General features: G+C 36.7%; 1 protein-coding gene across 4 annotated transcripts in view; it reads left to right on the forward strand.

Annotated features, from left to right (window-relative positions):
• Positions 1-26,777, forward strand: part of LRBA (LPS responsive beige-like anchor protein) — a 367,787-nt gene that overhangs the window by 288,022 nt on the left and 52,988 nt on the right. For all 4 annotated transcript variants that reach the window (XM_030238944.2, XM_030238946.2, XM_030238947.2 and 1 more), the window contains one exon: positions 25,612-25,779. In XM_030238944.2, the coding sequence (XP_030094804.2) occupies positions 25,612-25,779 (168 nt within the window). The remainder of the gene's footprint in view (positions 1-25,611; positions 25,780-26,777) is intronic.

Genomic DNA, 26,777 nt, shown 5'->3' on the forward strand with positions numbered 1-26,777 from the left:
AAGAATGTTTTGTTTGCCTCTCTAGGATCAGTTTGGCTGAAACATGTTAGGGATCTCTCACTTGCCAGTGTCTGTGGCAGATCTGAGGAATAGAATATGGGAAGGGGGAGACTTTAATCAGCAACAGAGAGCAGGTGTATCTTCCATTACTGTAGCTGCTCTGTAGGAGGATAGTGGAGGGTATGGTATATCTATAGAAAGATAATAGTTACATAAGTCAGAGAAGGCTCTAAAGCCAAGACAGCCTGGCTTACTCCTTTTGAGAGAAATTTTCTCTAACACTAAAGTTTCAAAATAAGTCTCCGATACAAAAGTTATATGAAATCTCAGCTTTTTTCTTTTTTGCATTCTGAAATATTACTTCCTATTTGGATTTTATTTAGTTAGACTAGTATTGTTATTAAAAAACATCAGCTTGGAAAGCAACATTAAAGATACTAATAAAAGCAAAAGTATAATTGGCATTCAAATAGGTTATAAGCAGACAAAATTCTACATTGATAAAGTGACATAATATATAGTCTTGTGAGGTCCTTGGAGTTTGTGCTTATCCAAATGGAAGGAATTTTCTAAACTACAGTTAGATGTTGGACCTGGTCCAATTTAGTTGTTAGTGAGAGTTGAATTGTGCTCATAAAAACATGAAAGGTTCAGCAGCATGCAAGTAGTTTAGAGGAAATTGATTTAAAATATTAGGAAACTCAAATGGGTTTAGTTTTGCACTGTGTATAATAAAAATAATGCTGGAAGCTTCATTTATAATGTTGATTTTTAATTAATTAAACTCCCAACATTCTCCATTGTTTAAAGGAAAAAAAAAAAACCCACACACCAAAACAAAACCTGTGTAATTGTTTTGAGGATGTTCCAAACCACATGCTAGAATAAAAATAGTACAAAATATCTTGTTTCTAAAAATTTTTTAAAAAATAAATTGCAAATGTTTAGCAGAAGAGTCCTTAAGGGCAGTGAAGCTTCCTAATTGTTACTGACATTATCTCTTGCCATCTGCTTTCTGAGGCAGAATAAGAACTTTGTAATGAGGATTAGGAGTGGAGGATGGTGAAAGCATGCTCCAGGAGTGCTGGAGTGTTGTCTGCTTTCATAATAAATCACAGGATAACAGGTTTAACAACAGGCTTTTCATAATATATTTTGCTAAAGTAATATAAATAACCTAAGAATTAAAATTTGCTGCATAATCTCAAAGGTGTTTGATTTATATTAATGTATTTCATTAAGCCTTTCTCTAAGATACTAAAAACACATGAAGCAGCCTTTTCTGCATGGACTTGGGCATCTGCACTGTCAATATCCTCCCTTCAGACTGATGCAAGCCCATCATGCGGACACACCCTTGGGCTGTATGTACACCAGAATTAAACTATGAGTAAAGGCCATACCAAAGCTGCATACAAAATTAGCTCATATCCATTTTAGGTTCAGTTTTGCTGTCAGTGTGGACAGATCTAAGCTCTTCACAGATTTTTAGCAGATTGTGTTCCTTTCTGCCTTCATTCTTGTTTGTTGAACTGTGCCCCAGTTGCAGTTTGCCCTGTGTGGATTAGTGCTTTAGAATAATTTTAGAAGAGAGCAACATTTAGGTTTATTCTTTTGGGTTTGTATGTTTCTCTCCCAAGTATGGAGGGAAGTTCCTTTTGCATTGTTGTAGCCATGATTGACCACTTAATGAGAAATGTTGCTTTGTGCTGAGATTCTTCCCATGGGATGTGTCATCTAGCCTGATTGTGACCCATTTATAGGCCCTTGTACCCAAGGTATAAACAGTGTGCTGACTTGTTATTTTTGCTACCATTTTGATATTGCCGCTGTGTAGGAGACTGACATGAGCTGGGCTGTACACTTGAGATTAATAAATCCTCTGTACTCAGCATCAGTTTTGTTTCTGGCTACATCAGCACAGTCACATTATCTCAGCGTTATTTCCAGTGCTTTAAATCCTGCTGATTTGATTTGTTTTATGCACCCCTGTCCTGCAGCATATATAAACATTATCCTCAGTGTGGTTGGGCTGGTGATGGGCAGGCGTGCTCGGGGATCAGATAAAACCGCCTGGCAAGCTGGGTCTTGCCAGATGGCCATCTCTGTTTTATGTCAGTTTTGTCACTTCCCTAACAAGTGCCAGTCCCAGTGCAGGAACAAGGTAAGGAATGTATTCCATTGGTGCTCCCTGAAGTGAGCCATAGGGTTTCCTAGAGATGGATACTTCTTCCGCAATCACACATCTCTGACTGAAACATTCCCCTTTTTCCTGGTCCTTTCATTGCGAGGTTTAGGATGTAACAAGAAATGAAAGAGTAAGGAAGGAGAAAAACTCAGCTGAAGTAGTCCCTAAAATTTATGTTTGACAGGGACAGTTATAGACTGCAATGAAATGCCACATATTTGGGTTTTCCAGTCCAAAGATCACTTTCTGCAAAGAGACTAAAAAGGGTAGTGTTACATGAATAGCGGCAGTGGAGATTGCTGGCAGAAAGCTGTGATATAGGCAGTGAAGCAGAGAATTTCACAAGAAATTAATATGAAACTATATAGATGAATCAGCAGATATGGCCAGATATCTTCAGTTTTTCTGAGGGTTTTTTGTTTTGGTTTTGGTGGGGTTTTTTGTTGTTTTTTTTTTTTTTTTTTTTTTTTTTTTTTGTGTTACTTTCTGTAAATACAAAAATGACAGGGATAAGGGTGGATTGATACATAGAGACAGCTTTGCTGTCTCTAGTGGTTGCATGGAGATCCTAATTCAGGAACATAAAATGAAATCTATTTGATATCTTCCTGAAATGTTAGGTTCATGTATCAGGTATGAAGTTTGTAGTGAGCTCTAGTAACAGCTAGAAGGTTAACACAACTTTGGTCTCCACAAAGGACTCAATCTGAAAGTATCTTCTTCAAAAAAAAAAAAAAAAAAAAAAGGTGCACATTTTTTTGGTAATAATAATGTATGGGAAATGCAGGTGCTGCAGTTAATTTTAACAAGTAAATTTTGGATGTAAACATTTAGATGGCATGAAAAGCTGGATTTTTATTCTCAGTAAAAATGTGTGTGACCTTACAAACAGAATGGCTTGTAGCCTCTCATATGTTTTATATGATGTGAAAACATTGAGCTTGATCAAAATAATCTTTCATAGTTTTAAAACTAAAGCCACCATTCTAAAATGTAGAACCTTATTTCTGGGCCACATGTCTGGGTCTTACTAGAAATACCTTCTGATTACTTTTGCTGCTAAGATGAATGTTGCTTCTGTTTTTGTTGTCCTTCAAAATTCTATTTGGGATTGAAAATGTTAGAATCTGTGAAAATAAAGTTTCTTTTTTCAGAAGGTAGTTGTATTTCTGTATTACCTTAATGTAAAATTGTAGTGGTCTTCATTAACAGAAAAGGTGACTGAAAGACATGGCGTTTTTAATATGGTATTTGAGAACAGACCTGCCCCTTTCACTTATCTGATCACTTCATGCATGTTAGCTTTCCATCTTTCAAGCAGTGGGCTGTAAGCAAATTTCAGGAATTTTTAATGTTCTTGGAGAAGGCTGTACATTTGTGACCCAAGGATTAGTAGATAGAGGGTAATACCTCTTAATTTGGGGTCATGAATGCTTGGCAGTCATGTGCTGACCTTACAGTCATTACATGTCTGAATTCACATCCTTCAGTTGTTTGCTTTGCTAGCTGAAGGACCTTCCCACAAAGACAGCAATAGGAAAACATTAAGAAAGTGTATTTTGGTTGTGAATTCTCTCAGAATGGTAGTCCTACACCAACTACTGCTTTGGAATTTTTAATGAGATTGGAAACCAGCTGCAGATTACATAGAGGCATGTTCACACACTGTGTCGTACAATAAAGGACTCCTCTTTTTCCATCTTTTGGGGGTTTGTGGAATAAGTTCCTGGACTGCTACTGCTTGAAAAACAAAATGAAACTATACCTATATCCGATGAATATATTTCCCTTCAGCTAATGCCTTAACACATAATGTCTAACTAAATGATCACATCCTGCTGTTTTATGCTGACTTCATTCAGTCTAGAAGATGGTCAGAGCTCATCTAATGTATTGCTCTGCTCCTTCTCCATACTGCTACATTTATATAGCTTCAAACCCTATTTATTGCACGCTGTTTGAACTCTCTTCTTAAAAAAGTATCCCACATGGCCTTTTCTTTGGTATTCACTCAGTAGTATCTGAATCATCCACAGACATTACTAAGTTACCTTTACATGAACTTCATGTGATGAGGTAGATGTAACATTTCTGTTTTAGAAAAGCAGAGGAGACAAAAGATGCTTACCTATCATCCCTGCTAGCTATCTGTGTCTATTTTGAAGGTATTAAGAGGTGGCATTTTTCAGAGTATTAAGCATTCTGCAGATCTTGAAAGAAAAGATAAATTGTTGGTTTTAGTTTGGGTCAGTTCTCATTTGCTTTGCCATTCAGCCCAGCAGACAGTTATGTTTGTATAACTAGGTGTCAAGAAGGAGAGTCTAGAAATGGTGTGACAGGGCAGAAACTGCTTAAGTCAATATTGCATGTGAAACCTCAGCAAATCTTGCCTGACCATGAAGTCTGGTGAAAATAATTTTGGAACTAATCACTCTTTGAGAAACCCTTGTATCAAACTAGATACCCCTCAAAAATGTAGATTAGCTAATGGGTAATTAGCATTGAATTAGATGGCAGTCCTGTAGCAGGGATGAAATCCGTATTTCCAGGACAAGTTGAGTGTGATGCAAAAATCTTTTCTCTTTCAAATACATTGAAAAATAACATAACCACGCTCTTTGTAGAGAATGAGACATGAAACTTTTTCATTGTTTAATGGGATCCCAATATCTAAAGATGGAAGAGCTCTGATAAAGATCTTACAAGTCTTTCCATTACACAAATAAATGGATTCTGGATTTTAATTTTTTTTTTTTTTTTTTTGGTTAATGTGAAGGTACAGATTCTTTTTATCTATGCCCAGTATGATTATTTGGCATTCCATGAATAGAATTCCATGAAGAGGAAAGTTTGCTCTGAAGACCAGTATGATAAGAAACTGCATTACCAAAAAATTGACACATATATATATATATGTGTGTGTGTCTGTGTGTACATCCATTATGTTACTGAAGATTTTAAAGTCATATTTGCTTTTAGGTATGACTTTCTTTTAAACTAAGGTAAAATATTCAATATACTTCTTCCCTAATGGGGTAAATATACATGTAAACATATGTAGATATGGCTAGGTAGATTCTTTTTTTTCTCTTACAGAGAATGTGAGGCTGGTTTGTTTTGATGGAAAAAGTTGGAAAAGAATTCATTACATGTTTTTAAAACCAGAAATTCCTTTTAGGTATTAGTGGATAGTTGCTATGCATTTTTCCCAGAAAAATGTGGAATTTATCACTCAGAGTAAGTAATAAGCAACCGGGCAAAAGAGAGTACTCTGAGACTTATGCTGTCAGTGACATGTTTTCCTGGGTGAAATCTGATTTTATTGACTAGAAGTAGTCAGTAGGCTTCTGTAAACAGCCATAAGCACTGCCAGAACAAGGGACTAAAAAAAGACAATGAATCTGCCAGACCCTGTCTACAGAGGTGAATGTTCCACCAGAAATCACATTACTCTGGAATTTCTGATCATTTCAGACTTGCAGTTTTGTGGTGAAAACTCTTCACCTGCAGCAGTTGAGGTCAAAACTATTGTAAAAGTTCCAAGGTCTGCTTCTGTCATGTTAGAAAATATCTATGGAAGTGACTTGCCAGCAGATTTTTTTTCTGAGACCCCATGAAATTCTTCATTGAGGGTACATTTTCCTGGGTAGCAAATTTCAGCTGAGTGACTGTAAGCCAAGACTTTGCTTAATTACCCTTTGTGGTCTTTTGGAAATCTTCCATAGACCAAAGGCATCTGCAAACTACAGGTTGAAAACTACTGATTTAGGGAGGTAGCAGTAGTTAATTGTTCATGTGTCATTTTTAAAATGAGCATCAATTCAGTCTGGGGATGAGCTGCCTTTTTGCTGTGACTGGTGATTATGGTTTTGTAGTGGCATAATTGCTAGTCTAATGGAGGTAACTAAGGTTAACAACAGAGATAAGTAAATATCATCGAATTATTTCCTGTTTTTAATCCTGGTGGGATAGAAAATGTATTAAAAAATCCCAAGAAACTTCCAAATTTGTTATGCCCTGAAGGCGGGTGTTTGAGCTTTACTAATACAAGGCAGATCACATGCCAGATAAGCCCTCATGAACATAATTTTCAGGTGATAGTTTGCTTTCAGAAGATTAAAACTTGTGCAGGGTTTTGGAGAACTAGGAGCTTTTATTAACTGTCATAATTCTAAGGATTTTACTTGTTGATACCGAATGTGGATGCGTACGACATAATTGCTTTGGCTGGTTGATAAATAGTGCCTATTGTAAATTGTGAATGAGTCCATGGTCTGCAAAAACAGCTGTAATAAATTGTAAGATATGTGTTGTGCATGCTCATTTTCCAGAAAATTTTTAAGTTGTTTCAGCTCAGAAGCTGTTTTTTAGGGGGAAGGGGGGGTGGGGGGGAGCCTTTGAAAACACACAGGTCTTTTCTGTTACATAAAAATGAGTTTAATTAATTGGAGAGGAATATATGATTGTGTTTGATACCTTTATTTCCACAGCAAATGTTGAGAGTGATTAAAAGATGAAAAGTAGATGAGCAGGTAGATATAAGTACCTAGGTGGTAGATCCCTAACTTCAGGTTTTCTGCTCACATAGGTGACATGCTGGCAGTGCCTCTGTGCACAGGCTAAGTGCTGATTTGTCTGGGAAATGTAATCCTGGATCTTGGAAACCAGCAGAATGGCAGAGAGTGTAGTGCCCTTTGGTTAGACAGTCACTGTCCTGGGCACTGTGTAAGAAGGAGATTTAGCTTGATTGGTTCAGCATGAGAAAGAAATCATTTTGCAGGGGAATATTTCCAGCATTCCTGCCAAGGCTTGATTCTGCAAGAAGAAGGGGTTCTCACTTCTGGATGGGTGTAGGAATGAGCCTCAGGTCCTCGGAAAGCCGCAGAGCACCCAGTCCCTTGGCAGCAGTTTTGACCCTGCTTCTCCAGACATTGTGGAGTATAATCAAAACAGTGGTGGCATGTAATTTACTCAGAAGCATTTCATTATTTAGATGGCTGTGGAATGACCAAATCCAACTGGTATGCAGGTGCTGATCTGGTAGTTGGGAAGCAGATGCAGTTTTATAATGCAGGTTTCAGTTCATATATGGGAATGACTTAAAACAGCTATATTTTTTTCCTAGCAAGCTATAAATGAGTCCTTGGTTTGCAGTTGTATTCAATTATTTTAAACCTATTTACAATGTATTCTATTGTAAAGCCGTGACCTTTGATCTCCAGAATGGTTGCATGTCTTTTGTGGGAAGCAGGAAGTCTTGGGGCAAATGACACTTGCAGTGCAGTTTATTTTACTTAGACTTTGATTCGGTCCCCTCCCCCCTGTTTCTAGAACTGAAGACAAATTTCTGTTTCTATTGGATTATAAACAGGTTCTGGATAGCTTCAGCTGCTGCATAGTGCAGTGATATTTTAATTTGCTGGGTAGACATGTTTACTGTGTACTGTGGAGTTTATGAGTGTTACCATAAATGAGGTAATCTTGCATCTTGGTTTCCATGTGTGAAACATTACATGAGCTAATGCAGCTGCGCCACTGCTTGCTGGGTATTAGTCGACTTTATTTGGACATAAAGTTTATACTGAACTACTTTAAATATTTGTGCTAAAACTGGTAGTGCTGCTTTTTTGATGTGTTTTATATGACACTGACAAATGCCAAGTTTCACAAAGCAATATAAGAATATACATTCTGCTCTGTGCCCCATTGTTCTCAAAAGTGGAGATTCCAGAGTGAAAAAATATTAATGACAAAATTTTAAATTTATGTTCAGTTAGTGTTTCAGGGACTGGTTTATATTAAATATACAGAGGAACAGTAGCTTCCTAGCATACTGTAGCAGTCCTAAAAACACACACATTCTCTCCAAAGTCTGCATTTGGAATCCTAAGTGACACATGTGGGTTGTGAGAAAAGAGAAAGTTGATTTCTTCTCCATGTTTGAAGGAATACGTAAAGATTTTTCCATAGTTTATTTTTGCCTACCAATATCCTTGAATCCTCATGTTTTATAAAAGTCTATGTTTTTAGCATCTAGGGTTGTAGTCTCCTTACTTAATTAAAAATATTGCACATTTTCAGTTTATGCAGCTAGTTAGGAAGGTGTAATACACAGTGAGCTATAAAATATGTCAGTGTATTTTGCTAACTCTAGTATTAACACTTGTGTGTAATTTCTTGGGCTGAACTGAATTTATGTTCTTCTTGATAAGTCAGAATAAGGGACATCTGTGAAGCCCATTTAAAAAGACAGTAAAATTATTTTATATGATTAAGTACTTATTTTTAAGTACTAAAGAAACAGGGATATATATTTTCATAAGGCGCATTAAAAGGGCCTCGTCCTGCTGAGGATGTGTTCTGAAGATCACAAACACTACCTCATGCTTTTCTCAGAATAGAATTGGAAATTATTGTGACTTGAAAGTTCATCTTTAAAGCACTTAGCTGGAGAGTGTAACCAATTGCTTCTTTCCTCCCTACGTAAGTCCTTTGCTTCTTACTCTTCATCCCTTATCCATAACTTCAGCTTCTCCCAGGTATTCCTTGTGACACTGCAGCTGAGGCAGCTCCACCAGTGAACTGGCTGGTGTGCATATGCTGCCTCACCAGATCCAATGACATGGATATTTTGGATATTTTTAAACTTGTATTATGAATATAATGAATATTCTTGTTTGTGTGTAAATTATACTTGAGTTTCATACAGTAACTTTGCTCCTTGTATATATTAGTCATTGTGAAATGTTTAATCAGAGGAACCCAGAGTTATTTTGCATAGTCAGAAAACACATTACTGTATGACATGGTTTTGATTTTGTTTTGCCAAAACTAGGAATTGTCTAAAGGAGAAGTCTTTGGGATTTAGGTATTTAAAAAGTACAAGACAGCTATACATATGGAATTAATGAAGGCCTTTGTAAAGAAGAAACAAGTTTTTGAAATCTTACTATTGTTAGTATTTGCATTGAATACCCCTGTGTGTATGGAGATTAACGTAAGGCTCAATGTAAACCTAGTTGCTAGTTTTCAAATTTCTATTAATTATGTGCTTTTTACCATCTGTATTAAACAGCCTGTTTGCCTTCAGTGGCACAGGAGCCGTAAGGCCTTTGAAAATGTTCATTAGTGTATGTCTCACTCTATATAATGTGAAATCCCCCCCACTGTTTTATGTGGAAGAATCTGTGGGTTATATACTGAATTTAGTCTACAACTCGTTTTTATTTATGGTTTCCAGTAAACTTTTTCTTTAAGATTTTTGCATTTTTAATCTCTAGGCTTTCTCACTTTAAATTTTGCCATAGTGTGTGTTTTTCTTTAAGCTGTTGCCCTTGAAATTGTTAGCTTGCTGAAGTTTAAGCTTTTGTAATTCATCAGTTTCCTAATTCTATGGATAGACAGTTGAAAATGTGAACTCTCAAGTCTCAAATTTACCGAGGCAATTAAAAATTGCGCTGTATTTTAAGACCCAAATTTTTTTGTAATAATTTTCACATCTAAACTCTTGTATAACTGGAAAGAATGAATTGTGGCTTTCAGGCTCTTCTTTGTTTTCTTGTGCAGACCTTCTGGAGGTGGGAAGGTCTTCTTTTTCTTTCTCTTCCCCAGTCTTGATATTGTAAGTGCTAGTCAGACAGGATTTCTGCCTGGCAGGCACTATCAGGTTCTGCTGAATTTCCATGGTTAGACAGCCACCATTGCTTTCTGTTCCTGGTAGTTTTGAATCTTCTCTCCATTTGAATGTTTTTCACTGGGTGCTTGTACATTGCCCACACAAGTTTTGTGCATAACTAACTATAATGTTATTGTCTAGTGGTAATGAAGTGTCTGGAAAACAAACACTGAAATACAAGGCAGCTAATGAAATTTCTGTCCATAAATGAGTCACAACCTTTTCAGAAATCTCTTTCTTACAAGTACCTTTATTTTTCTGTTTGTGCATAGAGTGTGATACTGAATTTCTTACACATATTCATGGCCCAGGACCAATAAGATAATTGTAATACTTAATAATTAACAGCAATTAACTAGCTGATTTTAAAAACCTTTTGCATTTTAGTATTTTTAGTCCTCTAATGTCCAGGAAAATATTTTGGCAATATCTTAACTTTCAGCAGATAAAACCAGATATAATTATGTCAAATATGAAGCCATGCAATTTTAATTGTCCTCATGTCACGATAATAATACTGTTTCCCACACACACTTTCATTTTTACAGGTAAAAGGTTTTTGTCTTCCTCTACATCTCTATTTGTGTGCACACACTAAGCTGGACATTTTTGTTGTGAGTTTTTAGTATTGCCAATAATCATACACTAAGAATTTCATTTGAGCACACAACAATAGGGCTTTTCATAGGTAATTTGAAGGATAAGTCAGTAATTATGCATTTAATTGGCTAATAAATCATAGCACATTTCCCTTATTTTCTGTAGTGCTATGATAAATCTTTATAATGTGGCCGGGTGTATTTTTGTAAAGAAGAAAACTAAAGGGCTTGTTTAGTGTGTGTACAGTGCAGAAGTGTCATAAATATGTAATGCCCTCTAAGGTGTTTACTGTGTTACATGAGAAGTCCCTGTGATTACCTGCTTAGGAATTTTATGAATGTACATTTTAAAGGATGTATTGAAGTTTTAGATTTTACCACTATATCATGTATATATTTAGTATGTAAATAGCAGGAGGGGAGCTTGCTCAAGCTAAAGCAAATTTACAAAAATGCTGCAGTAGAACTTTTTGAAATTTCTGCACTTGCAATTCTGATTATTATAGTATCAATTCTCAGACTTTTACAATTTTGTTAATTTTCAGAGTTGTAATTTTTTTTAATGGCGAAGGGGATTTATTCAAACACTAAAATTTGAGAAAGGTAGCAGAATCTCTGCATGTCATTTCCATCAACACTGCAGGCTATGGATTTTAATTTTCTGATGAGGAAAGCTGTGGGATAATTTTGTATGTTTGTTCTCATTTACAGGCTGAATTTTTCCAAAAATGTTTAATGAATGGAATAACATCAACATTGTCACAATTAAAGAATGAATAAAGACCAGGTTAGGTACAAAAGAGTGAAATGTAGTCTAAGTTTTCTTGCCTGAGAAAAGCACTGGCCATTTTATTGTTTGTCTTCATGAGAGGAAACTGGAGAGGATGGTTGTTAGAATAAAAATTTGGATTAACATAACTCATTTAGAAGAATTTAAGGCATGAATGACATTGAATTATATGCCTAGCAAATTCTTTCATCTCAGTGGCAAGGCCAGTACATAAAGTCACCAAAAGACTTTGTTCTAAAAGTTTTCTGAGTAAGATGGAATTTTTATGTGTGTGCATTCCCATGTCAGCAGATCTCTGGAATAGACTCAGTATTGATCTAATAGAAGTTTGTTCTGAGAGACAAGGAATTATTTTTTTTAAACTAAAAATTTATAATTAATTATTTCATAGAACAGTTTACAACATTTTCTAGGTGGAGTGACTATAGCAAGATTTATATTACTACAGAACAGTGTTTCCAATAAGATTTTAGTATGTGTGCATGCAAGCTAAGTAGTAGTAGGATATACTATATTATTACATTTCATAAAAACAAAAAAATCCACCTGGATGGGGTGGCTGCAAAAAGTTTAATATTTTGATGTTTGTTTGTTTAATTATAAAATGTCCAGTTTAATTTACTTACATTCTGGGAAAAAAAAAAAAGGTATTAAGTGAATTGAGAACACGATTAGATGAAGGATTAATAAATGGCTTCTAGCCTTACATTAACAAGCAATTGGAATATTCTGATTAACTCAACCTACAGTGCTCAGCCATCCTCTGTGCCTCTCCCCAAATTAAGTACAGCAAAAATGCAATAGGACCAGTCAGAGAAGTTCATTTTACTTTGGTTTTGTAGCAAGCAAGTACACCCTGTCTAATCCTTGTGTGGCAAGAATTCTTGCCAGCTTGTCACATAACGTTTTTCAAATGTGGCTATTTAAAATTATCCCATTTATTTCATACTTTTGTACCAATAATGAAATAGAGAATAAGTTCTTTCCAAGGAACTCGAGTTTGGTTTTTTTTAGTTCTCACAGTACTTATTTCAAACCCATGGTAGTTGGAAGGCAGATATGGAACAGAATCTGGGATCAAAACCCAAACATTTGATTAAACAAAATGGTAGCTTCCTGAACCATCTTTCACAAAGGTGTAAGGGAAAACAATTTCCCTACATTCACTTATCACATATATCATTATGGAAATGTGCTACCTGGCTTCAGTAATTTACGAGTGTGGGGCAAAAAAGAGATTTCTATTCAGAAACAGAGCCCACTGCAGCCATACTCCTCCTAATGAACAGTTTGATGAATAACTATTGTCCATTTGCCCACTATACCAGTCCTGAAATTGTCCCATCGCCACCAATTTATTTTCTATGGGCATCAAATTATATTGTGTTGTGTTACAGTGCAATGGAAGAGAAGTGTGAAGAGGGTGGGAGTCAATCATTAAGATACAGGTTTTAAGCAAAGATTGTCTGTTCTTTGATTGACAAGACTTCAGTAATATTTATACATTGTGTACTCCTGTATTTGGATTGTATTTCTGGTTTCTTTTCTTCACTTGTGAGTTAGAAGTTCTTGGCAAAGCTGAATGTACAAAATAACTGGAAACCTCACTGCAAAGATGGGTCCCTCAGAGAGAGAGAGGGGAAAATGATTTAATGCAATAATGATTTTAGCTATACACAGGCATCCCTTTTGTGTCTCGATTTGTTAAATTACCTGACGTCTCCATGTGTAATTTAAACAAAATTTTGTTCTTTAGTCGTTCTTCCTTTTGAGCTATCTTCTCAAGGAGAAGGATGATGAATGGAAACATAAACAGAGCATGAGAATGTGAACTAGTTCCCAAACATTTCAGTGGTTTTTATAAACAACTGGTCATTGTTACCTTTTGGTGGATTACAATTTCCTTTAGAACAACAGTGCTCTTCAGCTGCATTACAAAGTTGATTCTAAATGTTTTTGCATAGTTGCTTAAAGGCTTTAATGTTTAAATAATGGTTATATAATTATACATTGTTTAAACAATTAGCTTTTAAGGCTAGCAATAAGCTCACATTCTATACACATACTACCAAAAATGATAATGAAACTGCATTTAAAAGATACGAACTGACCTTAGAGTGAGCAATCGTAGTTCACGGACATTTGTTTTGATTTTAAAATTTGATTTTTAACATGCTTGTTTTCATTTGGAACATGACTGGTCATTCCTGGCATTCTCCTGGGCTGGCCTTTGAACACAGGCATGGGCAGCAATGAGTTTTTCACCTTCTGAATTTCATTTTTGGCATTTCTGGTGTGTTGTGGGCTCTCTTCTCTGCAATAGGAAGTGCCAGCTTGCATCTCGCTGGTCTACACAGGCACAAAATGTTGGCCGAGGCTTGAACTGAGTGCCTTGGAGGGGCAGGATTAGCATCACAACATTGTCAGATGTCCCCTAAGACATTGTGGCAGCTGTTGATTTATATTTTGAAACAATCAAAATAACAGCAATTGACACAAATTAAGGTAATGCACAGTATTTTAACTTCTAAACAGTGTCATATTTGGGGTCTGCTATTTCTGCTTAAGACATGATTTGTTTGCCTTTCTAAAATAACACAGATTTGCATTTGTAACCTTCTCAAATGACATTCATAGAGTGACTAAATTAAGAATTTTTTAGATGTATAACAGTTTAATACAGTAGCAGAAAGTCTAAGGATAAAAAAATTAAATACATTTTGTCTATTTTATAGAAGCATTTTAGAAATCATGTTTTACAGGCACACTATGTTTTCATTTTAGATACTGTACAGCTTTAACGACTTTCTAATTTATACAATTTTTGTTCCATTGTCAAAACATTTAATTATATCATGTCTTGAAGGTGTAAAGCTGTCAAATAAATCAGAGGCTCAGTATAAACATTTGGTGAATTGCTTTTGCTACCATACTGTAGTTGTTTCTGGGCAGTTAGTGGAACTTTTTTAAAGCATTTACTCAGCAGGTACAGGACAGCACTGGCACAATGAATTGCTGATTGCTTGTAAAACAGCAGGCAGTAATGCCCTCACTCTTTGGAACTCGGCTTTGTAAAATCAAGTGGCAAGACTGCATGGCACAGAGAGCCAGCACACAGCAAATGTGTTTCCTGCCTAAGGGCTGCTGGAGATTGCCAAATCTATTCCTCCCCCCCCCCCCCAAAAAAAAAAAAAAAAAAGATATGTGTAATTGCTGCTTTTCACACTGGAAAAAATGAAGTTCCTACCACTAGAGGGAAGGGAATGTGTTCAGGTTTTATAAAATTTGGTAACTTGGGCATGGAAAATAGAAAGACTGCTTTTTTTGGATGAAGTCTTAATAGCTGTATTTAAATAAAATTAAATTTTAAAAATACAACAACAAAAAAATCAGACCAACAGCTTGCAGGTGCTTTTAAAATGTTTAACCTTCCTCTGAAAAGAGGTGACCCTTCTCTTTTTTTGGCCAATATTTTGTCGCGGTGTCAGTACAGACTGCAGGCTGCCCAGAGCCGGGTTTGGATGAAGTAAATTAGGTTCTACTTTGAAGCTTTTCTTCTCTGCCCCTTGGAGAGTGAATGGGGAGGCCCTGGGCCGAGAGCTGCTTTTCATTAGTGCCCCACGTACCTACTTGAAAGGCAGAGCTCTCCTAGCGCAGACAAACACGGCGCTCAAGCAAAGCTTCCCTTGCCGCACGGCTCCTCGTCTCCCTTTCCAATCAGGTGCTTCCCAATCAGAGTTAATTACTGCGGGCATTTATTCCAGCCACCCCGCTCTGTGCCGGGGTGGCCCCGTCTGAAGCGGCTCAGGTTTGAAAGCCGCCGCGGGAGCCCCGGGAGCGCTTCATTAGAGCCGGGGCTGCTCTCCCGCCCAGCGCATCCCCGCACCCCTTAACCCCTCCCTGGCCGGGAACGGGGCTCGGAGACTCGGCCACGGCCCTGGGCACGGGCCCGGAGCCGCCGGGGCCCGCAGCGGCAGCAGCGCTTTCCCGGCGGCTCAGCCGGAGCGCTGAGGGGAGGGAGCCCCGGCTGCCCCGCCCGCCAGCTCGCAGCGTTTCCAAACGCTGCAAAAAGGGATTTTTGCTGTTTGGCACGTACCTCGGGTAGTGGAAGTAAAGGGTAAAATTAAAAATGTAGAGCTGGTTTCCGATATGCTCTGCAGGGCAAAGCCGAGGTGACGGAGGCTGGTGCCTGTGGCACTGCGGTGACAGAAGCTGGAAGAGGTGTCTGCGGCAGTGGGTGATGGAGGTTGGAGGGGGTACCTGCGGTGGCACTGAGGTGACACAGCTGGAGGAGCTACCTGTGGTGGCACTGAGGTGACACAGCTGGAGGAGCTGCCTGCAGCACTGAGGTAATGCGTGCTGGAGGGCACCTCCATGCCTGAGGTGACAGAGGCTGGACGAGGTACCTGTGGTGGCACTGAGGTGACAAAGCTGGAGGGGGTACCTGCGATGGCACTGAGGTGACAGAGCTGGAGGAGCTACCTGCAGCAGGTACCTCCTGCACCCTGTGGTGTACAGGTGGTAGTGCTCAATAGCTATGGGCTCCTTTCACTTCTCTGGGTAAAAGTCACAGTTTCATAAAATGCTCCAAGTTGAAAGGGACCCACAAGGATCACCGAGCCCAAGTCTTGAGTAAATGGCCAGCAGGGCCAGTAGAGCTATGGTGAAACAAGGACCCGATGGTGTCCTTGTGCTTAGCCTCCTCTGGGTAAGAAAGCTTCATGCCACTTCACAGGCTTAAAACATGGCATAATATTGTGCCTTTTTTTTTGTTCGTTTGTTTGTTTGGGGGTTTTTTGTATTTTTGTAGGCCTTTTTTCTTCCATCCTGGGAAGTAACATCATAGGTAGTTGCTTGTTTCCCCTCAGAGAGCAAGAGCTGCCCTGGGAGCTCAGCTTCCGAATTAAATGGTTATTTGGAAGATGGGAGTTAAATATCATTTTACAACAGTATATTTTTACTTTATTTCTAAATGTTAGGGGTTTTTTGCACATCTGTGAAGAAAAAGCTGTGTTGTTAATATAAGGAGAAATTCTAGAGTTTTCTACCATCTTATTTATCTTATAACAGGAGAATATGTAGTTAATAAAAATGTTAATAACTGACCAGATGCTTTTTTAGCATTCAACCTCTGAATGTTCATAGTATGCATCTCCTGTGCCCTTCTCACTAGCATTGTTCATGGCAGAGTAATATAAAGGTTATGAAAAGTTTACTCTCAACTGGCTGCAGACTGTCTGTTGCACTTGGAGGTGTTTATGCCTTGGTTTCCTGAGCATGCTCAATATACTCAATATATCACTTGTCTTTCTGATTTTTCTGTGTACAGCTGTCTATGGAAATTTGAGGCTGGTTAGGTGAAAGAAGGGAATAAAATCTAAAAAAAAATTATTTACAAGAAAGCATTTTGAATAAAGTTGTTTGAAACTTAACATGCAATACATCATGTAATGAGAATAAAAAAATCAGAAATTTTGTGTTTTCTAAAGATGGATATTTCAAAAAGTAATTTATAAATACAATTCATTTTCAGTTTGATTTCTTTCAAGCACTGAAGTTCACTCCTAAGAGCTCTTTGTTCTGTTATGAATTCCAGTGCTAGCCAACCTCCTCCGAGGGACCATGAGACAACCCAGTGGATCCACTGGGAGAGGGAATGACACAGTCAGGACTGGGGCAGGGTCTTCCTTAATCAGGAAACTGGAAGCCCTTGCCCTAGGGTATTTGATCGGTGAGCCACCCTGAGCACCAGTTTGTTTGGATCCAGACTTCCCAATAGCTTGGATAGCTTGTTATGCAAGTGTGCCAGAACAAGATGTTCAAAGGGAACCTGCTGTGTTTGAGCAAGTTTGCAATAAGCATTTCATATTCCAAATAGTATATTCCACAAATCTGGTTATTTTTCCTTAAATGCTGAACATCCTTGCTGCACAAATTCTTCTTATCTCTGTCATTCTCAAAGTCAAATGATGATTTTCCTTTGTCATTCCAATTAAATGCCAGCTTCAAGGATTCTGATGTACTTGCCAAACACACCTCATAGTGTCATCCTAAACAGACTCTCAGAATGGGTTTATAAGAGATCAAGGTTTCACTGTTCATAGTCATCTGAAGCAAATCCTGTTCTTAGCTGGGCACTTCAGTGCCAAAAGTTACACGTTTGTCCCATGTGATGATATAGTGCTGTTTCTTTTTTTTTGTAGCAGTCTGATTTATTCAGATGTGGTACCCTAACTGCCTTTGTAAATCTTGTGTTCTGTTCCCCAAAAGCTTTAGAATAGTTCTATTCTGTGAATTATCAGACAAGTCAAATAACAGGATTGAAATGACTTTTCTGCCTGACTTGCATCTAAACTGTGTTTTAAATTTTAAATTCCTTGACCTTTTGTCATACCATTTCCTAATCTTAACTTTCTCTGGAACGTTTTTTGCCCCCCACCACTGGCTTCAAAGACAAATTAGATTAGTCTCTACAACTCCTCTAAGATGTTTGCTTGTGCTCTTTGCAGTGATTTGAAGACCATGTGTTTGCAACCATTTCTGTCTCCTCTTACATGCATACTAATAGTTGTTGATCATTACAGCTCTTGTGAATTGGGTATACAACTGACACATCAAAGCCCAGCATAAATGCTGCAAGCTGTTGAAACAGAGTGCAAAAATAAAGCAACAGTTCACTTTAAGGTCTTACAGAGTAAGTGTTAGGAAGGAAGAAATGTACAAGCAGTTTAAATGTAAAATGCATGACAAAAATCACTATTTTCTCACAGTTTGAAGTGTATTGTGCTGTCATTAACCAAACTATATGCTTAGGCTTAAACTTTGAGGATTTGTTGGGGAGGTAGCCTAAATACTTATTTGAAAACCATTTCAAGTGTGGCTTGGTCTGTGTTCACATACATCCTTTTTTGCATTTTAGTGATGCAAACTAAATTCATGTTTTTGATGCTTTCTAGAACTTCATGACCTTCACTGCAGTCACTGAGTTTGCATGTTGCATTATGATTATGTTACCTATAAGTTCAATAAATGTAAGCAAGCTAAAATCAAAATGCCACTGCTAAGAGTACTCTAGTACTTTCCTGAATTTCTGAATTTGGTCTGTTTGAAGCTTTACTGTTTAAAAAGCTCATACAGCCTCAAAGGCAAGCAAATGTTGCATGGTTTGAAGTTTTGTGGTGTGTATTTTGCACCTCTCTCTTAAAGAGAAAGAATCTGTAACACAAAAAGCTCAATGACAGTTTACCATCCTTTCAAAAGTGTGGAGTCCTCTGACCTTTCAGTTTGTCTTTGCTAACACTTGACATTCAGACTGTGATCACAAGGCTCAAGGAGATGTTGCACAGAAGTCCCTTGGCTAGAAGTAATGCAAGTGAGCTAAAGCATTGGAAGCAATGTCCCTGCATTAGACTTCTGAGGGGAAAAACAGGTTGTTGTGGCAGAGTGGGATGTTGAGAGCATTGCACTGCAAAATGCAGTCCTATCTGGTGGGATTTTGGTGTTTGGGGTTTGGTTTTTTTTTTAAACACAAAACTTCATTTGAACTAATTTGGCTGAGCCAACTGTTAGCTGTGTGGTTAACAGCCTGTGCTTCCATGGGTAATAGGTTCCAGATCCAGGCTGTCAGTCTTCATGCAAACAAGTGCTGGAGGAACTGGGAGAGGAATTGCTGAATTTTAGGGAGGAGGGAACTTCCTGCCTCCTTTTGGTACCATGTGTGAGAATTTTCAGGAGGAGCTTTCATTCCCTGTCTTGGCCTCAGGATGTTGATGACTTTTCTGTGGGAGAGAATCCTCTTAAGAGTGTAGCAGATGTTTTAAGCAATAAATTCAGGGATGTGGTGGGGGAAAGTGGAAATGGTCAATAACTCAGCAATACCTACTGGTGTTATCAATATTTGCTTGTAGCCAACTTTGTAGTAAAAATTGGTAATGGACTAGCCAGTCACAGTTAGATGTTCTCTGTGTCTCTAGGGAAGGACAGATGCCAGCCACATATAGCAGTATTATCAGAGTTATGAATAACAATGGCCATTTGTGTGATTTCATGACTGCAATTAATTATGGCTTTTATAAATTATTTTTCATGCAGGGGAATGTAATAAAGACCTCCTGATCATTTTTTGTTCATACCAATTCTGTACCTTTTCTACCTCTTGGTGTGAAGGAGCCAGATAGTTGAGATAGGGCCATTCTTGGGATGCCTTTTGGAAAGCATCTGTTTACTGATGGAGCCAGTGGGCTGAGACAGGTTTTGCCCACTCTTTTTTTTCAGTAGGGAAGTTAGCATTGTAACAACCATGAATTTGTGAACAACTGAGGTAAGGCAACAACTAAGGTAGATGTCTAAACTTTGAAACTTAGGAATAAAAATGCATCATTTGTTCTGTTCATAAACTGCTTCATAAACTTATTGTAGCACTTCTGCCTTAATATTTCTCTCAAATTTGCAAGTTATCAAGGATATACTGAGAAATATTGTTAAAGTGATCACTGCCCTTGATGGAAAGAGTAACTACAAATGCTCCAATGCAGTTTTTTAACATTTTTAAAAATCTTTTATTTCTGGTGCCTAATAATAGACATTTCAGTTGAGAATGAAGCCGAATTTCAAAGGAGATGCAGTTTTTATTTTATAAAATGTGTAGCAGCTGTCTGAATTTTCCATTTAAACCACAAAATTACTGCTGTAGACTCAGTATAGAAATGACCAAAAGATAAAAAAGTGCTCAAGATTTTTTGGCTAAACATGCTACTCTTATTTTGGTAATAATGACATTAATTCAGATAGGAGTTTGAATCATTGCATTGCAAAATATTTTTCTTTGTTTATGTGCTGCTCATGCAGAATATACCTTGCCACAAAATTTCAGTAAGTTACACTATTATGCAAATTTCCTTTTTTGTTAAAACTTACTAGCTTAATGTTAAATACAAAGAAGAAGGAACAGAGGAAGGGAAGTTAATCTTCCATAGATCTCCTGCGTCTCAGCTTCTCAAATTGCTGATACCCTTTTTTCTACGAGATCAGTTGTCTTCAGTAAAGCAACTAAGTGAAATGTTTTATTAGGACTGTATTTTCCAGCGTACTTTATCCTGGTATCTCTAACCTAGTAGAGAAATAAAGTAAAATGCTCACTTTGTTAAAACAGTAATGAAGAATTGGCAGTGCATTTCTTTAACGCAAGCACACACAAAGGAAAAATGAAATAGTTGTTTTAATTTTTTTCTGTAAGTAAAAATCAGTTTCTTAAGTATTTCATGCTTAAAACAATTTGTAAAATACAGTAAGCAAAACTAAATGCATTTGCTTGAAATAGTTACTTACCAAGTAAAAAATCACCAATCATGTAAATTGTTTTGATGTCCTTTTCATCCATTTGATTATTTGTCTTACCTCATTCAGAACATGGAGTTAGTTTTCTACTCAGTACATATGCTGTCCTCTTCCTTCTGATATCTTTAAGGCAGGCCTGAATTCTTTATCTTTTTAATAACTTTATATACATCTTTATTCTCAGATGTGTGTACCCCTATGATCAAAGTGTGTCACTGGTGAAAGTGCATTTCATAATTTACTTTTTAAATCCAAGAGGTTACTGAAAAACTTCTAAATATAAAGCCAGCACTTGTAGAGTTAATATGTTATTAGGAGGACAGGAAATCTGGCAACTATTGCAGAGACTAGACCTAATGGTGCACACAAACAATTTGTCAGTCTTGGTAAATGTGAATAGCTTTCCGCAAAGTGGCTGCATTTGCTTTGTTTGAACAGCCTAAACTTTTCCTTTTCGAACTTTAAATCTTAGAAGTGAAATGTGATCCCCATATTGAATCAAAATAATTTAATTCAAAACATATTTTGATTGGAACAAGGCTGATGTGAAAAGAAACTCTAGAATAAAAAAAAGAAAAAGTTGAAAGGACTTTCTATCATATATTTAGCAGGAAAATTTGAAACAGTTCTAATTAGGCTGAAAAAACCAGCCTTCTTCATTGTAACTTACAAAGGTCATATATCAGTGTTAAGGCAGCATTACCAACTTGTGTCTGAAAGCCTGAACATGCAAACATCATTCCAGTTGTTTAGTTTTGGTGGGTTTGAGGTTTTGTTTTGAATGCATGTGCATACACGTATTTACAAGCCAGAACACGTATCAGTTTAAAGTCCGAACCTGCTGTTGCAGTTATGTAGGTTTTTTTCCTTGTTCAAGAAGAGTATTTTTCACCTGAAAGTTGTGATTTTGCTAAAAAATGTGAGAAATCCTAATTCATGCTTTTCTGTTCATACATAAATATTTTTCAAGTGGAACATTAAAGAGACTCCATTTTAATTTCAGAGGAAATTCTTCCAGAGGGGAATTAAAATGTTTAGTCCATTAAAAGTAACAGGCAATTATTTTTACTTGAGATTTATTTCTTACTGGTGAAGTGTACTCCTGCGTTTGTTGGTTTGTTGGTTTTTTTTTCCAATTGAATAAATAGGAAAGATTATTCATGTACAAGCAGTTTTGGTTTCTCAACAAGATTTCTCCTTTCATTTTAACATTTAATAAACCACATTTTGCATGGGTTGGATACTTTTTCTGTCATTCAAATAAGAGTTGCATGCATGCGTTGTGCTGTGCTTCAAAATTGCTTTAATCAGCATAGGAATAAGGTGAGTAAGTCTGTCATTTATTTCTGAATAGCTTGACTATGAATATATATCTGTGCTAATGAAAAAAAAATGCAGTTAAACCTTTCATCTAATTTCAGTGTTAGAACATCAAAAACTCAAACACAATATATACTAATTTTTAATAAACATCACTGCATATGGTGTATGTTGCTGCACAAAATCTAAAGCAGAAATAAAAGTAGAGGGCAAAAGCCATAGTAGTCACTTCAAAGATACAAATCTTGTTTCCAAAGATATAATATTGTTTGGGAAAGTATATAAAGATAAATCTTTAGAGAATCTATAATGGACAAAGGAAAAATCATTCCCAGCCAGTTGGTTTTATGTTTTTTTGTTGTTCCATCCTTGTTCTACCAAATCATTAGTATTAGTATTAGTATTAGTATTAGTATTAGTATTAGTATTAGTATTAGTATTAGTATTAGTATTAGTATTAGTATTAGTATTAGACTGATGTTAGTTTTTGGTTGCCAGCAGTAAAATATTTTGTGTTAAATTCTTTCAGAGAACAGGACAGAAAAAGATACTCATAAAATAGTGGGTTGTTCACAATGAAATAGTTTTGGTTGCACATATTTAGTGACATCAGGTTGTGCATTCAAAAAGTATTTATGAATAAACTAAAATTTCCTAGTTAGATCAAAGCTTCTATTTGTTGATGTGTCTGAGGTGTTTCTACCTTGGGAATAGAGAAATGAAAGTTACTAATAGGTGTTTGTGTTTGACATCTGTATACTGTACTTTTTAGCATATCTCAAGTGTTTTAGTCTCTGCCTAATAGATCTCATTAAAGAAACAGATATCAGCCCCAAGACAGTTTATCAACGTTAATATGAGTCCCCTGTGGACAGAATTGACAATATGTATGTGGCTTCACGTGACTGCCTTTCCATGGGCTTGTTTGATCCATTAACAATTGGACTTCAGTCACTGATTTGTTTTGCAATAACTCCGTGGGTTTGGATATTGCTTTATATGCTGGACATTTTTGGGGATTTCCTTGTTGTGCGTATTTCCCTCAAAGTACAGGTGAGCAATGAGCTCACTCTGCCCTGGGGGTGCTGGCAATTCCTTGGTTTGCTCCAGGAGCAGCATGGAAGGATGTTCATGTGCCTTGGCTGCGTGCTGGGTTTAACTCAACCCTTAACGATCGCTGCCTGTCCTCGATGAAGTTGAGGCTGAAGTAAGTAATCCTAGCTGAACCATCAATAGGCTTGGCTTAAGTTTGCAAGAGGTAAATGCTAACAGCAATATTTAAAAACAACAAACAATGCAAACACCTTTCTTTTTATAACCAAATATTTCTGCAAATTGCAATGTCTTTGTTTCTCAGATGCTTTCTTAAGGAGGATCTATATTTAAATATACCAGTGCAAAGTGCGTCATGCTGATCCAACACATGGTGTTGTTTTCCTTGGAAGTCTGTTCTTTAGTCATTAGACAAGCTGTTAATTATTGTTCCCCCATTGATTATGTCATAGCATTAGCACTTCCCTCTAACCAAGAGCTTAACTGAGAACATGAAATACTAGGCAAGCTTTTTTGGCCTTGGATTTGTGTGCTGTTTGGTCTATCCTTCAAGGTCCTGATGCTGACTGTAGCTGGTTTTCAGTTATCTCTTTCACTTGGGATTTGGAAGCTAAGAAGATTTTTAAATGGCCTAATAAGGAAAAAAAAATCTGCTTTTGAATCTGTAAAAATTTCAAATGCAAAATTACTTCAAAATTGAGAAAGAAAAGTGAGATCAGGATGGCTTCCAACCATTCCCTGAGAAGGCAAGTGTTCTAGTTTTGCTTTTAAAGGGAAAAAAAAAATCACATTTATACAGACATTAATCTAAGGAGCTTGCAGTGGTATTCCTTTAATTATTCAGGTCTGAATGCTTTGTGAGGGTAATGTGACTGATGGAAAAACTTGCTTTTGTAGAAAAGGAGAATATGAACTTCAACACATTCTGAATATTTACTTATGTACCTATAAAAAAAAATCTTAAGTTCCTAACATTCTTGTTGTCTTTGTGTTAGTTATAATGGTAACAGTACGTATATTCCAGGGTTAATTTTTTTTTTTAAGTAGGATAGCATGAAAATTAATTCTTATAATTGTAATTTGCTGAGCCCTGTAGAATTTTATGGCTGCACATTGCAGTATTATGGACACTCATGAGACTCCTGACTGGTTTTATCTTATTAAACAATTTTGAAATCATTAATTTTTAATTGGCCTGCTTGTGGTTTTTTATAGTTGTAATTGTGTGTCTGTCTAAATATTGGGTGTTTTTTAAATTAAAAAGGAAAAAAAGTCCCGGCCTAGCATATATGTTGTAAGGTATTGCTATATCATCATCCTGACAAATATTCTACTGTGTGGTGATTCATTTTAATGAAAGCTTTCAGCAATTCAGTATCCTAATAAAAGTAAAAATAAAAAAAGAATGTTATGATGTCTAAGATATGTACAGGTCTTTTCTTGATTGAAAGTTCTAATTAAGTGAATCGAGGAAAATTAACTGAAATTAGCTGTCAGAAAGTCACATTTAAATGAGTGATGATCTGGAGTGGCAGTAAACATTTAAATGATATAAATTGCCATTTAAGTGTATGGTTTAATGTTTGTCATGCATTAATATGACATGAGACTGCAGTGACAATCAAGCAGCTTGCTCTAATTTGAACATATTTAGGGCTTTTGTGTGGAGTGCACCACACAAATTAAGACAATTGCTGGTTTTATGTGTCAATTTAAATGTTGTTTTCAGGCATCGGTTAATGAAACAAACCCATCATTTTTGTGTGCAAATTGCAGAGTGATTTCCTTGGTTTCCCGATTAATTTCAACTTCCTCTGCTCAAAATTAGGAATTTCCTTTGCAAGGAAAATGCCATTCATTTTGTTAGATGAAGAGAATATCTGTTTGTTATGTTTTTTCATTTGGTAATTTGAATTCATTGAATTCATTCAAATTCTTTGAACCTTCGTATAAAACAGGAAAAAGAAATCCTGATAGTGATTTAATCGACATAAATTAACTCTTTAGATGGCAATGATTTTTAGGTTATCTTTTAATATAGTGGTTTTTGGATACTCTTGCCTTTGGGATTGGGTTGTAACTGGTTAACATCTTCAGAAAAGCAGCTTAGTCATTTGGCATAGCACTTCTTTATGGGTTTCTGTATAGGTTTGTACACAAGAAATGTGTGAAAGTGGTGGCAGTTTTATATTTCCATCCTGTTAAATTTTTAGCCTAGCATCGCTGGCTAGCTAGTCTTGTTTCCCAAATTCTATAAATCTTCTCTTTGGCTGTCAGAATCAGATAATCCTGCTGTTGTTATTCAGCATGCAGATCACACAGGACAGCACAATTTCATTTTGAGAGTTCATAAAAACATAGCCTGTCTGTGTGTAAATGCACAATTACTTTCCACTTACTGCTTTTTTTTCTTTTTTCCCATTATTCTAGTTTAAAAAGTGAGATCTCAGTAAGTAGGGCATGAGACTCTGGCATCTATCACAAGGCCCACCTTTTTCTGGATAGAATGTCTAAAATACTCTTACCAATTCTGTATTTAGACTTGTTTAGATAATTTGACATGCTATAAAACAAAAATGCTCTTGCTACTACCAAATGATGACTGTCTGGCAAACTCAAGTTTGTGTTTTGTGTATGGTTTTTTTCACAGGCATTAGAAAGTGAGTTTGTCTCCTGCCAGCTTCACCAGTGGATTGATCTGATTTTTGGCTACAAACAGCAAGGGCCAGAGGCTGTTAGGTCCCTGAATGTATTCTACTATTTGACTTATGAAGGAGCTGTTAATTTAAGTTCAATAACGGACTCTGTACTCAGAGAGGTAAGTTTGTACTTTATAAATACAAAAAGGGCTTCGTTTACCACTGCAGTGTTGAAACTGTGAAGACTCCACATTGTTCAAGGCTTCTGGTGAATGTTCAATTTCTTTGTGTTTTCTTGTGGTTTGGCCACAGGCCAGTCAAATGCAAGGTGCTTGAACCAGTTGTCACAGCATGCAGAATTAATAGAACAAGGATGCAAGTTGTTCTTAAACTTTGTGCACCTGGATTTCAGCCCAGGCTCGATGCCAATATAAAAATAAAAGTTCAAGGATTGCTTCAGTTGCTGAGTTCAGTCATTTTTTTCCCTGGTGCTGGATCTTAGTGGCAGTGAACAACCTTGATTTGGCTTGTGCTTCTGAATTTACTTCTGTACTTTTTAACAGTTCTCTTTAAGTGCAGTCTTGCAGACTTTGGTAGCCTCAGATACTTCAATTAGGTTTGCTATCAGATTCAAATAACCTGGCCTGTGTTTTTCAAATGCAAAAGAAAATATTTCAGCATTGCAAAGATCAGTAGCTTTACTTAGACTCAGTATCATTCAGAAAATCTATTTGCAGAAGTATCTCACAGAATACTGTGTGTTTGAAAGTTCCTCCTCTACCACCTAACCAGCTGTTTAAAAAAGGGCGGGGTGGCATGATTAAAATAGATTTTTGATTGATTTTATGTCCTCTCTTCAGACACTGTATTGGTACCAAGTATAGCTGCAAGTATATTAATTATAGAATAAATGTAAGTGGTACCTTGTTATAAAATATTCAGAGTCCATGAAAACAAAGTAATATAAATCTTATCAAATGTTTTATTTAGAGGTGACACAGGGACTGGCTTAATACCAAAGTGATGGCTCAATTTTGTCATTACATGGCTTACCGTCAGTCCACAAACTGCATCTTAGTCTGTTTTAACCTAAAATACATGTGTTGCACATAAATACCATTAATCGAGCTAAGAAGAGGAATACTGGGACACGTGGCTTTTAAGAAAAAATGCTATC

Source organism: Serinus canaria, chromosome 4, assembly GCF_022539315.1.
Source record: "Serinus canaria isolate serCan28SL12 chromosome 4, serCan2020, whole genome shotgun sequence".
Lineage (NCBI taxonomy): Eukaryota > Metazoa > Chordata > Aves > Passeriformes > Fringillidae > Serinus > Serinus canaria.